At 50.5% G+C, this 13,167-nt stretch overlaps 1 protein-coding gene across 23 annotated transcripts in view; it reads left to right on the forward strand.

Moving 5' to 3' along the window:
- The window catches only part of Atp2b2 (ATPase plasma membrane Ca2+ transporting 2), a 355,181-nt gene that overhangs the window by 229,535 nt on the left and 112,479 nt on the right, over positions 1-13,167 (forward strand). For all 23 annotated transcript variants that reach the window (XM_087217055.1, XM_087217060.1, XM_087217052.1 and 20 more), the window contains exon 2: positions 8,904-9,421. In XM_087217055.1, coding sequence (XP_087073181.1) covers positions 9,223-9,421 — 199 coding nt within the window. In that variant the 5' untranslated portion in view covers positions 8,904-9,222. The remainder of the gene's footprint in view (positions 1-8,903; positions 9,422-13,167) is intronic.

A 13,167-nucleotide genomic window follows, 5' to 3' on the forward strand; every position in this document is an offset into this window, starting at 1 on the left:
CCATACCAAGCACCCCACATTAGGGAGAACCTTGGCCACAACCTCTCCAACCCCCTATTCCACTGACAATATTGCTGTCCTGGAAAGCTCCTGGGATGCTATACCACTTTGTTCTTTCAGCACCACGATGTGTGGACAGCTCCTTGACCTAGTGTACTGAAAGCCCACCCCTGCATCCCTCATCAGCACAGTGGCCTTGGGACAGCTCCCAATGCAGCTGACTCCGGGTTGCCAGCTTCTTTGTCTCCCCCAGGAGTGCTATCTTTCAGTGCCAGGACTACATGGGCAGCTCTCCCTCGAAACCTTTGCTGGTCAGCCAGCAGGGGGTAGAAGAAGTCCTATGTTATCAGGTTCCCTGGCCTTGCCACCCAATCTCACTGGCACTGCCTCCATTCATCCATCAACACTTTGTCCCCAGAGACAGCTCTCTGGGCCCCAGCCTTCCACAGTCCGAGGTGAAGCCTGAGGACCCACCACCCAGGTAGCCACTTGGCTGTGGTAGAATGCTGGGCACAAAGGAGCACTGTGCTTTGCTCTGTACTGTACAGACCAGAAAGGAGCCTGGCCTACTGGAGAGAGGGGTATAGATAAGCCCAGGGGTGGTTCTTGAGAGTATGTAAGAGAAGTGACAGTGCTCCTCAATGTGGGACCTTAGCCAGTCACTTCACTGTTTCTGTCTTTTGTATATAAAGGGGTGGGCAGTACCTGCATCATGCCATTACTGTGAAGGACTGAACAGGACAATGAGTGCTAGAATGGTGCCTGGCACATAGCAAGGACAATGATAGTGTTGCTCTTATAATATTTTGTCCTTCTTCACGTCTCTGTTTGGAGTCCATAGGGACAGAGCAGAAGCTGAGACACAATGGGCGGGGTGAAGGCAGAAGGGAACAGTGTCATTATGGCCACTTAGGCCAGCTGGGATCTAGGGCCCGGAAGCAGTTAAGCCTGCAGAGGGCACCTTCAGAAGTTCAGTGCTGCTGTTGGGGGAGAGAAGTGGCTGGAATCAGAGGTCAGTGTCCAGATCAACTGCCTGCTCCAGCCCCAAGCTGCAGGCCCCTCCCTTGTGGCCCAGAGTGAAGCCTCCACAACACTGCTGTCTTACCTAGGCTCCCTTGCCACCATCTGCTAGCAGTTTTATTCTTTCAACTTCCACAGAAAACTCACAAGGCTTTTTAATAAAGGTCCCTAAACCTGGAGCACACAAAAGGCACAGATCTCAGAAGGCAGGTGCTGCTGTGTAGAGGCCTGAGTGGGTATCAAAGGCAGTGATGAATTCTAACCAGCTTGTGTCTCCAGACTGAGACCCTTCTCCTTCTTCTGCCTCTAGCCAAGCAGGACAGGCCCTGCACAGGGGGATATCCCTGCCTGGTGGCAACAAGTCCAAAGAGTTGTGTTCCCCTGTGATGCCAGAATTGGAGTGCAGGAGAGTCCTTGAGGGTGCTGCTTTAAGATTGAGTGCCCATCTATCCCCACCCTCACTTTATGGAAGAGGAAACTGAGGCAAGAGGGAGGCACTGAAAGTCATGCTGTGACTTAGTAAAGGGCAATGGGATGCAGAGGACAGAGACAGGACTGGAACAGACATATTTAAACTATGTCAAGTCCTGCCCATGTAACCTTGGCCACCTAGGACCTCTCTGAGTTCCAGCCTCCTAACCTGTAAAGTAGACTCAGCTCATGGAAGGAATTTGATATGCGATTGCTGTTGACGGTAGTAGTCAAACCAAGTTTAGGACCCAGAGGATCTGGCTCCTAGGCAGGAGCCATTTTAGTTATGTCTTCCCAAATTTGAACTGGGTTACCTAACTCAGCCTGACCCCAGCATCACATGAGGCTCTTATGGCAGAGAGAACTGGATCCTTATAACTCCAGTGCTTAGCACAGGGTCTGAGATGCTCCTTGTTAGGGTTATTAGTTGGGTAGGCGAATGGATGGACGGACAGAAGGAAGGATGAGTGAATGGATGGGTGAGTGGATGGATGAGCTGATAGATGAAGATGTGTGTGAGACACTTGAAGGACAAGAAATGGAGGGTTCCGCCCCCACACACACCTAGCATTGGTAGCCCCTCTGGAGAACAGTGGGCAGTAGAGGGCATTGGCCCTGTGTGTAAGAAGCTACACAAGAAGCCCTGGGTCCCTAACTGTGAGTTCCTGAGCCCTACTTCTGCCACCTGTGCCTTTGAGGCTAGTGAAAGACTGAGATTTTGGGGTTTTTTATTTCCTGTTCTGGATAACATAAGAATTGTCTACAAATAGCACTGAATTTGCTTTTGAGGTTTTCATTTTTGGTTTGTTTGTTTTTTGGGGTTTGGTTTTTTTTGGTACCAGGGATCAAATTGGGGACCTTGCGCTTGCGCAGCAGGCAGCAGCACCACTGAGCTAAATCCCCGGCCCTGAAGTTTTCATTTTCAGTGCCTTTCTCTTCACCTGTTCCTTCTAAACCATGAGAATGCAGAGCTGGGATTCCCATCATTGATGCACACTCTCACACATTCACACACTCACACACTCACACTCTTATATGTTCTGATGGCTTGCCTGGTGGCTTTGCCCTTCAGAGTTACTCAAACCAAGCACACTTCTTCAGACATGCTTCTAGCACCCCCACACATGCAGTGACTTACACACCCAGCCAATAGCAGCATTTTCACATGCCTGCCTTCTGAGTGGGTCCGGGCCCTGTCCACTCATACTCACACAACCTCGGCATGCACCCACACTCACCTACCCACCAGGCTCTCTCTCTTGGTCACACACGTGTGGAGAGCTATGTAAGAACATGGCTGAGACTCTGGATGAGGACAAAAGAGGAGCTGCTGTCTCTGTGTCCCTGATTGCCTGGCTCTGTTTACCTGTTGCCTAGGCTCTTCAAGGATGAGAATGACTCCTCAGCACCAGAACAGCAGGGAGCCCAGGAGAAAAAAAGAAAAATGTCCTACCCCAAGGGAACTAGAATTAGTTCACCCAGACCAGAGCAGAGGGGAACTTGGCCTTGCTTGTTGTCCCCACAAGCTCAGCCTCCCCAGCCATCTGACAGCTCTGCCCCAGGGTGTGGCAATCTCAGAACTCAGCTGTTTTAAAGACTGCACTGCAGGGGATGATGGGCTGCTCTGGCCACAGTTAGACGCAGACAGTGAGTAAATTATCTCAGTAAGATCAGTCACCAGGTAAGAAGTGCTTCATCGCCAGTAACTGCTAAGCTCTACTCAGTGAACCCCAATGAAGAAACTCTTTAGGGCTGGCTGTTGTGCTGCTCCTGTTTTGGGGATAAGAAGACGGAGGCACAGAGAAGTGAAGAGCCCTGCCCAGGTGCACTGCAGTGACCGGTGGAGCCAGCCGGGGCCACCAGGACCTCTGAGCTGGACCTGTGTTCTTGTATCAGTCGTTGCTGCTGCTGCAGATAATTCAAAGGAAACGGTGGCTTTAAAAATACATATTCAGCCTGCATTTAAATTCAGCATGTCTTAAAACAGAAGGATTTGGCATCCAAAAATTATTTTAAGCACATAATTCATTTGCAACTGTCTCAGCTATCATCTTTCAGCTGGGACCTGAAAGGCTGTTTGTTTAGGCTTTTTTTTGGTTGTTTTTTGTGTTTGTTTGTTTTTTTTAAATCTTTCCTTTGAGAAAGATTCTTTTTTTGTTAAATTAACTAAAAAAAAAAAAAAAATTGCTCATTCCTCAGCTGGCCAGCATCCTTCCTGGCAAAGACTTACTATTAAGAGGCCTCTAACCTATTCTTGAGTCATTGCAATGTAGCAATGCAGAGTCATTTAAATGCTAATAAGATGAAGCTGAAATGCCAGAATTCAGTATTGTCAGGTGTTTTCTGGATTCTAAAGGGCTTGGAACTTCAGAGTCTGAAGGAACCCCAGAGAGCACTACTCTAATCCCTTCACTTGCCACATGGGGAAACTGAGGCCCAGGGAGGAAGATGCTTGATTAAGGTCACAAGGATGGAGCTGGGACAGCAGGAAAGAGCTTCTCACCAGGCCCTGGCCTCCACTGGCTCTGTGGCCCCTGGTGTGTTGCTCAACCTCTCTGGGCCCAGGACTGCCTACATACCCTTTTGATGACCTGGGGTGGTGTGGGGGGACTCCAGGAAGCCATCATTGTAGAGTATCTGCTCCAGACCGGGAGCTGGATCTTTTAGGGTCTTCACAGAAGCCTGAGGACCAATGGGGCCATCTCTACAGTAAGGCTCAGCAAGTTCAGGAGCCTTCTCCAAGGTCATGCAGCTCATTTCGTCCCTCAGCTGTGAAATGGTTGGCATGTGATGAGGCATCTAGAACATCAGAGTCCAGTGAAGCCATGGCTTGAGGAGACAGCAGCCTGACCCAGCTCCAGCCTCCTACCCCTACCCATTACACAGGAGGGAACTGGAAAGTGGAGGGTAGGAGAAGCATCTCAAAGACAAAGCCATGACTACTGACTCTTACCTTTCCTGACCCCCAGAAAACCCCTAAAGTAGGTAGGACAGGAATCACTTGCCCATTTTGCAGAAGAAACTGAGGTCATCTGAGGACCTATCTAAAGTCATATCTCTTATACAGACCTAAAGTTGACCCAGATATTCATTTATTCACTAAACATTAATTGACCACCTTCTAGATGCCAGGCACTGTACCACGTACAAAGCAGACATGGCTACTGTCCATTTGATGCTCTCAGGTCCCTGGGAAAAGGTTCAGAGTTAAGCAGGCCTGAACAATGAAGTATGAGGTGGGCTACACTTGAGGTATCTGGGTGCTAGGAGAATCTATGTAGGCAACATGGTGAGGGACATTTCCAGAAAGGGAACCTGGGGCTGAGGAGGACAGTGCTGTTGGGAGGGCATAGTGCAGGGAGTGGAGAGTCTTCTCTGCAGGTATGTAGCAGAGCTGTAGGCTTGAGGAGCTGAGAGAGTCTACACACACTATGTCAATCCACTTGCATTACATTATCAAATGGTTCTATGCCTGTGGACCTCACATTATTTTATTATTTTATATATATTATTATTATTTTGTGTGTGTGTGTGTGTGTGTGTGTGTGTGGTACTGGTGATTGAACGTGGACCTCAAATTTTTTAATTGAGCAAATCTCCTGGTCAGAGCAAGTACCGAAATGAGGTAGATAACTTAGAAGGAAGACCAAGACACCCAGAACAGAGGTGACCTCATATGTGCACCAAAGAGATTTGGGGCCAGGCATAAGCAGCATCAGAAGGGGCGGGGACATGAGATCAGTTACCTGGGGTGGAGCTCTCAGTTTGAACTGACTGGTATCCTAGTTTTTATCCTCCACACTTGTTCCTATCAGTCCCTTCCTGCATCTTTTACTGTGTCTCTGCCAGCCTATACTAACAGTTGTATGTTTCTCTTTCTTCCTGGTGCATCTTTTGGCTTAAGTGCTGCTTAATCTGCAGGGAAAAAAAATATTTCCTAGTCAGATTTAAGAAGAAAGGCCTGTCCTATTACTTTGGGCTGGGTCAGATCTTCCTGCTCTGGACTTACACAGCACCTGGAGGTTCCCATTGTGGCCAACCTTTTAAGCCATGGAAATCACTAATTAGTCTCTTTTCCTCACTGTCAGCTCCTAGAGGTCATGGCCATGTTTTCCTGGCAACAAATAGGTTTCCAAAACATGGGAACCTATGGATAGATAGGTAGATGGGCAGATAGGTGAATGAATGAGTGGGGCATTGGCACATGGATGGATGGGCAGACAGATGTATAGATGGATGGATGCATGGGTGTTTGGATGGGTGGATTAGTAAATGGTAGATGGATGGAGGGATAAATATATGGATAGGTGAATGCATCATGGGTGGATGCATCAGCAGTTGGATTGGAGGGTAAGTGAATTGGGGAATGGGTGGATGGATGGATGGATTCACAGGATAGATGGTTGAAGATTACAGTTGATTTTAACGTAATAGTCATTAATATTGACAGTACCCCATTAACTTATGCCTACTACTGTGATCACAGATATAATTGCTGCTGGCGATTCTCATAGCTTGTGCTATCAGAGATGGAATTACCAGCACCTTTAAGTTATGCTGCAGGTAGCTGGGGGACAGATGCAAAACAGTGCCTCAGATTTAAAAAGTCCCCTGTGGCTTCCAAAGCCCTCTGGTTCACATATGGCAATTCATTTAAGCCTCATAAGAAGTCATTGAGGGGGATTTGCCAGAGTAGGCCTCAAGTGTCCTGACTAGGAGTATGTCTCAGAACACAGGCTGCCTGCTTCCAGACCCCCAGCTCTCCCACTGCTCAGCCATGTAACCTTGGGCAGTTGAGTTCAACTTTCTTAGTCTTGGTTTGTGCATGTATTCTGTGGCAATGACAAGATTACCTGTCGAAAAAAGTGGTTATGTGGATTGATGACAATCACAGTAATCACTGAGTACTTAGCATGTACTAGACTTGGTTCTAAGTTTTTACATGAAAAACCTCATCTGTGAGGTTGATACTGAGGGTGGGCCACTGAGCCAGCCCTTTCTTATAAGGTGATCAAGAAGGGTCTACGGTCTTAGGTTAAAAAAGTCTTCCACTCTCTGACACCTTCCTGCTGTGGGACCTTGTGCAAATGACTTCATTCCTATGGACTTTATTTTCTTTGCCTATAAAATGGGTATAATTATAGTATCCACCTCACAGGACCTGAAGATTCCGTAAGATATTGTTTGCGCTTTGTTAACTCCTTTAGCAACTATTTGTTAGGTATCTAGTAGGTACTTTTCTAATCAAAGCAGCACACAAAACATACAAATTTTTGCCTCCACAGAATTTGTCTCCTGATGGGTGATAACATAGGCATAGTTTCCCTTTTTCTTTCTCTTCCTCCCCCTCCTCTGCATTCTCTTTCTTCTTCCCCCTACCCCTTTATTTCTGTCTGCTGATGATGGAACCCAGGGCTCTGCACATGTGAGGCAAGTGCTCTACCACTGAGCTCTACCCCAGCCCCTGATAGATAAAACTATATACACAGCCTGCCACATGGTATGTGCTTAAGAAGTGGGGGCGTGGACACAGTGATGCTGTTCTTATTATAGACAGGCTTGGCCCCACCTCACCTGCTCCTGCTTAGAGTCAAATCTCATATGAGTTCTGGGCCTGGTGCATGCCAGTGTGAACACACCTGCAGAAATGGAGATGGGAGAGCAAGCCCTTGATTTATCTGGTATCCACGTCTCTTATGGAAGTATCATGTCCATATTGTGTTCTACTCCATTTGATCCCTGTTGGTCCCAGTGTAAAAAGGAAATGGAGGGAAAGCTTCTTCCTGCGTCCTTGAATAAAAGCACCCCCTACAAGGCATGGTGGGTTTCTCCTAAGGCTGCAGCACCTCTGACCCATATCTGAGAAGGCCAGTACTCCAGGTGGAAATACAGCAGATTTGAACATGAATCACTACTCCCAGGAGGTTGGGTAGTAGCCAGAGGACAGAGGGGAGTGATGATTACTTCATTTTACACATGAAGGAACACTAGAGGTTCCAACACTGGAGGTACTTACCCAGCGTGCCAAGCCAGGATGTGACAAAGCTTAGATTTGAACCTGGCTCTCTCTGATTCCATATCCTGTGTTCTTAACTACTGCCTGGTACAGTGCACCCACAGCTCAGCATTGAGGAGAAAGGAGGGAGTGCCTCCCTGAGGAAGGGGGAAGATCCTGGGCTGTGAGCCAGGGACCACCCCATTCTGGCTCCTCTGCTTTCTTGCTCTGTGTGGTTTGGACAGAGCTTCAGGGTTTCCGCAGGGAAAATAAAACTAACCCTGAATGTCTCCAGCTCTGAAATATGAGGAAGAAGAAAGCATTGTGAAGGAAAGGTCCAGCAGGTAGGGTCTGGGGCAGCGCTGAGCAGCTCAGTCCTGTCCTTCTCCCCTTGTCCCCTTCCCCCTCGCTGTCCACAGCTGCTGGGCGGGGCTGGTCCCTGTGCCAGCCCTCAGTGGAGCTCAGCAGGGGCCCTTTGTCACCCAACGCTCGCAGGGCTCTTGGCCCCTGGTGTTGGGTGTCCAGGTGGATTGGGTTCTCTCCTGGCAGCCCTGCAGATGCTGCACTCCTGCGCGGGTGGCCTGCATGCCCTTCTCCTGTGCTCTGGCAGGGACAGTCAGCTGCTGTCTATGGTGCTGGTCTCTGGGGTCCCAGGTGAGGGCTCAAGGGCCCATTCTGGGACAGGGATGGAGCCGGCCCCTCAGGCCAGGGTGAGGGCCTTGGCTGACATGGTTGGGGGCTGTGGAAGGAGATTGGGGCTCTGTGGGATCCCAGTGGGAGGGATGTAGGATGTGGAGGTAGCATGAGTGGGGAAATCATCTCTGTATAAGGCCCCGGGCTCCATACCTGGGAGAGGGGACACGTCCCAGATCATGTGGACACAGTGCATTTGTAAACATGTTGGAGTCAGAAAAAGGGAAATGGCTTGGAGTGCATAGAGGAGCTGTGCATGTAGGTGTTTTTGAGGAAAAGGGATGTGGGCAAATGTTGTATGCCTAGAAATGCTGCTATGCATGATGGTATGTGAGAGGTGTCCATCACAGTGGTGTAAAGTGGGGCTGTGGGTTGGTGGGTGCGTGCTGGAGGTGTGTGTACACCCAGGGAATGTGTTTGGAAGTTAGCGTGTTACACAGCATGGTGAAGAATTAGGGGGCTAGTGTGCTGTGAGGCTGTACCAGGCTATGCCTCAGGATGGTAAACTTTGGGGTACCTAGGTGGGTGCTGGTAACTTTGGATTTACAGGATGTGGTGGTATGTTAGGAGCGTTGAGCAAAATGTGTGTTAAGAGTACATGTGAACGTGGTCCGTGTTGCCTGGGCTGGTATGTATAGACCTGTACCATGGATCTTCCTGAGCACTTGTTCCATGGGGCCTCCTGTGCCTGCCCTTGTCACCCATGCTGTCTTTGTCCCCACAGGAGCCACTGCCCCTGACCATGTAGATTCCAGCTCTGGGAGCAGCATGGGCCTCACTGAATGGAGACTCCTGGGTCTGCAGCCCTGAGCCCCTCTGGTCCCTGGACCTTGCCCCACACTCGGGAACATTCCTCAGAATTCACCACCGCTGTTGCCAGCCCACCTCAGCCACTGCCACCCCCTGGGACCAGGAGTCGGCCGCCTGGAGCTGCAGCAGTCCAGTGAGGTGTGCTGAGGACAGCTACACACGCTCCCCCCCATCAGAATCCTGGTGTCCAGTGCAGACTCTCAGGCCCACCCCAAGCAGGGACTTCAGCAAACATGGGTGATATGACCAACAGTGACTTTTACTCCAAAAACCAAAGAAATGAGTCCAGCCATGGGGGCGAGTTCGGGTGCACAATGGAGGAGCTCCGCTCCCTCATGGAGCTGCGGGGCACGGAGGCTGTGGTCAAGATCAAGGAAACATATGGGGACACTGAAGCCATCTGCCGGCGCCTCAAGACCTCACCTGTTGAAGGTAGGTGTGGGACACTAGCCCTAGAAGCTACCATTTGAGGTGGCCCCAGGGCCATATTCTTTACACTTACCAGCAGGTATGTCTACAAAATAGCTGAAGTGCCAGAGTTGCCTTTCTAGTGTTCTAGCTGAATGTCAGCTCCTTCAGAGTTGGCAGGAAATAGAGCCTCACCATGGATAAGTCTGACCCAAGCCACCTACAGAGAGGACTGCAGGAAGAGATCTGGGTCCAGGGCCAAGTCAGCCTAAAGGGCACCTCACGACCACTGTAGGGGGTGGTGGCTTCCTTATCCTGGGAATCAAACAGGCATCCAGTCCTTAAGGCAGAGGCAGAAAGGTGGCTGGAGAGAGCCCAAGTGAAGCCTGCATCCATGCCCAGAAGGGACTCCTACTCCCCTGGCTCCTCCCACAGTGGTCCCTTTGGGATCCCAGCCACCATCCTCCCTGCCCTGAGCTCAGGAGCACCCTCATCCAGACTCTGGTATGGAACCACTACACCAAAGACTGCAGTCAACTCTAGCTGCCCAGGCAAGCCTTGCTGCAAGTTGCAGGTCTCTCCCAAATCCAGGCTCTGGTCAGGAACCATGGGGTTCTGGGGGCAGTTGTGTGGTTGTGGAGCTGCTGGACACACCAACAGAGTGGGCTGTGACAGATGTTCTTGTTTGCCCTCTGGCAGTGGGAGTGGGGTTTTCTTGCAATTGCCAAAATGAGCAAACCTGAGATTTCCGGTGAGAAAAGCTTTCAGCTCCTGGGGCTTTGCTGGAGAGGACCCGAGGTTGGTCATCTGTTGAGGGAAGAGAGGAGAAGCCAGCCCAGCTTGGGCACTGGCACTCAGAGCATGGGTCCCCATCTGCACTCTCACCCACTCAAGTTCCCTTCCCAGCCATGATGGGGAAGTGGTTCCTAACAAACCCTGAAGGCCTGGTGTGAGGCTCTGCCCTGACTCAGTCCTGCGGCTATGCAAAGGCTGCCCTGAACCTGTTTCTTTCTCTGGGAGATGAGGCCAGTGCCTATTGCACAGCAGTTGGTTTTGGCCTAGGCAGACTGTGAGGCTCAATAAGAGGCAGATCCGATTATTCAACAAGTACGTCACAGTCCTTGCCCCAAGTATAGACCACAACCTAGAGGGCAAGCAGCACCCGGACTGGAGAAATGCATTTCCCATGTGCAGTACCACAGCTGGGCCCTGCTCCATATGAACCCTGCACCCATCCTAAAGAGGCTGCACTGTGGGCTCCACTGCTTAGCTGGGCCACTCAGTCTAGTGTCATGTGCACCTATGCTCTGGGGTGCCCAGCACCCCTTGATGTCTTCAGTCTCTTCTCTCTGGTCAAGAGGAAAAGCTAAAAACAAGTTCCTGTTGTCACTGACACTTTGTCCATAGGCTAAGCCTGGGCAATTTCGAAGTATTGTGTGAAAAATAAGACTTAGTTTTCACATTTGTAAACTGGAAAAATAATGACATCTCTGACTGTCACTCTGCCCCCTACCAGCCTCCTGGGCCATGCATGTGCCTCAGGGCCTCATGTCTGACCATTCCAGGTCTGGGTTCCTACTTTCTCATGATGGCCAATTAATATTGGAGCAGAGCGATCTCTGAGAAGGAGGAGAGCCTGTGGCAGAAGTAGTGGGTAGTCCTGCTCTTGTGGACTCTGGAAGGATCTCTCAGGGATAGGGCTGGGGAGGTGCGGAAGAGTAGAATGTTGCAGATCCCAAATTCAAGTGGCCTGGGCTCAAGGCCCAGCTCTACCAGCCCTGGGGCTCTGGACATGTGGCTCAACCTCCCTGGGTGTGTTTCCTCCTCTGTAAAGTGGAGATAATCACAGTGACAACTTCCTAGGGCTGTGGTGAAGACAGAAGAAAGTGGCATAAAACAATGCAGGCATAGGGGCAATTCTGTGTGTTAGGGTTCAGCCCCAGAGACCAAACACCTCCATTTCCCCATCAATAAAATGGGTTGTGCACATAAATGAACTCAGACCAAGTGCCCAGGATGATGTACTGGATGACGCAGCCACCTTTTCTGGAAGTAGTGGACTGTGACTCTTCCAGATGCCTGACTGATATCCCCACATCAGCAAGGCTTTGAACTAGACCCTTCTGTATCCTTCATCACAGGAGCCCTTTGGTGGAGGTGTGACCTCACCTTACAGAGGAGGGGCACAAAGACTCCCAGTCTCCATCTCCAGGTCAGACAGGCTTTGAATACAGTTCCAAAACACCACACCTGTGTGTCCCCATGGGAGCAGTTCTCTGTGCGGTCCACTGTTGGGCCAGGCCTGGGGAAGGAAGGACCACAGAACACTCTCTTTATGCTGTGTCCTGTTTCATATTTGTTCTGCCCTTAGGGGCCTCTTGTCATTAAAGAAATATCACACCTCCCAGCCCCAGCTTAAAAGCCACAAGGTCTGGGCTGCGCCAAGCCTGCACTGCCCGCTGCCAATCTGCCAGCCTGCCAGCTTCAGAGTCCCAGTACAGAAAAATACTCAGCCTTGCATAAATTAGCCTGCCCTTTATGTCCAGCTGCATTTAGGCAAAAAGGTCTCTGCCAGTGATAGATGGGGTCTGCAGCCACAAGCAGTCAGATCCCACCTGTGGCTCCGCCTGCTGCCACTGCAGGACATGGGCTCAGCTCCCATGGCCTAGTAATGTCAACTGTTCCTCTGGAGGCCTGACTTTGGTGACACCCTTCCAGGTCTCCCTGGCCGGCTGTAAGGCCAGGGAAGCCTCTGTCCATTCTGAGCACCATTTCCTCTCTGTCCACTGCTGGTTCTCTTTTACTCTCCTCTGCTCCCTTTCTGCCACATTCTACTGGCCTAGGGCTGTAGTTTCAATCTTTTGGGGGCGAGTTTTTTGAGACAGAGTCTTGCTATGTAGTTCAGGCTGATCTTATTACAAACTTTTTTGGAGGGGGGGGGTACCGGGGATGAACTCGGGTCCTTGCACTTGTGAGGCAGGCAGCGGAACCACTGAGCTAAATCCCCGGCCCTGATCTTAAACTCACTGTGTAGTCCAGTCTGGCCTTGTACTTATGGCGGTCCTCCTGCTTCAGCCTCCTGAAGTGCTGGGATTACAGGTGAGCACCATCACATCCAGCTATAGTTTCAATCTTGAGTGGCCTTCTCTTCGAGGAACACTGGGAGAGTTAAATCCAGTCTCCCTGGGCCTCAGCTGGCTCCTCAGTGAAATGGGGATCATAACAGTACCACCTTGCAGAGGTATCATAAGGGTTCTCTTCAGTATGTCACAGTGCCAGGCTTACAGGTAATGTTCCTTATCTTTGCTGTTACCACACCTGGTAACACAATGGTAAAACACCTTTTAGAAACAGCCTACATGAGCCAATCACTTTGAGAGAGGCAGTGAAGAGTTAGCAGCTATTAGGGGACATGGAGAGGCAGGTGGCCAGAGCAGGGGTATCTGTGCAGCCTGGCTTCAGGAGCTGAATGTTATTCATTGTAGTGTCCCCACCCCTGGGCAGTGCCCAGGGCCTTAAGCAATATTCAAGGAAAGAAGGAACAGAGGGTGCACTGGTGCCCTTCCTGCACTGTGTAGAAGCTGCAGGCCTGGGGACAGGACATAGGACACCAAGTGCCACCCATGGGACAGTTGGCTCTGTTCCCTGGGCCCAGCATGGAACTTCCGTGAGCCACACATGGCTTTCTGGGCCTTCCTCCTTCACTTCCTGACACCCACATCTTTGACTATGACTCAGACAGGCCCCTGTGGACCTCCAGAGCAGCAGGA

Source organism: Heterocephalus glaber, unplaced genomic scaffold (genome assembly GCF_053883595.1).
Source record: "Heterocephalus glaber isolate CG9 unplaced genomic scaffold, H.glaber_assembly_v1.0 deba00000122, whole genome shotgun sequence".
Lineage (NCBI taxonomy): Eukaryota > Metazoa > Chordata > Mammalia > Rodentia > Bathyergidae > Heterocephalus > Heterocephalus glaber.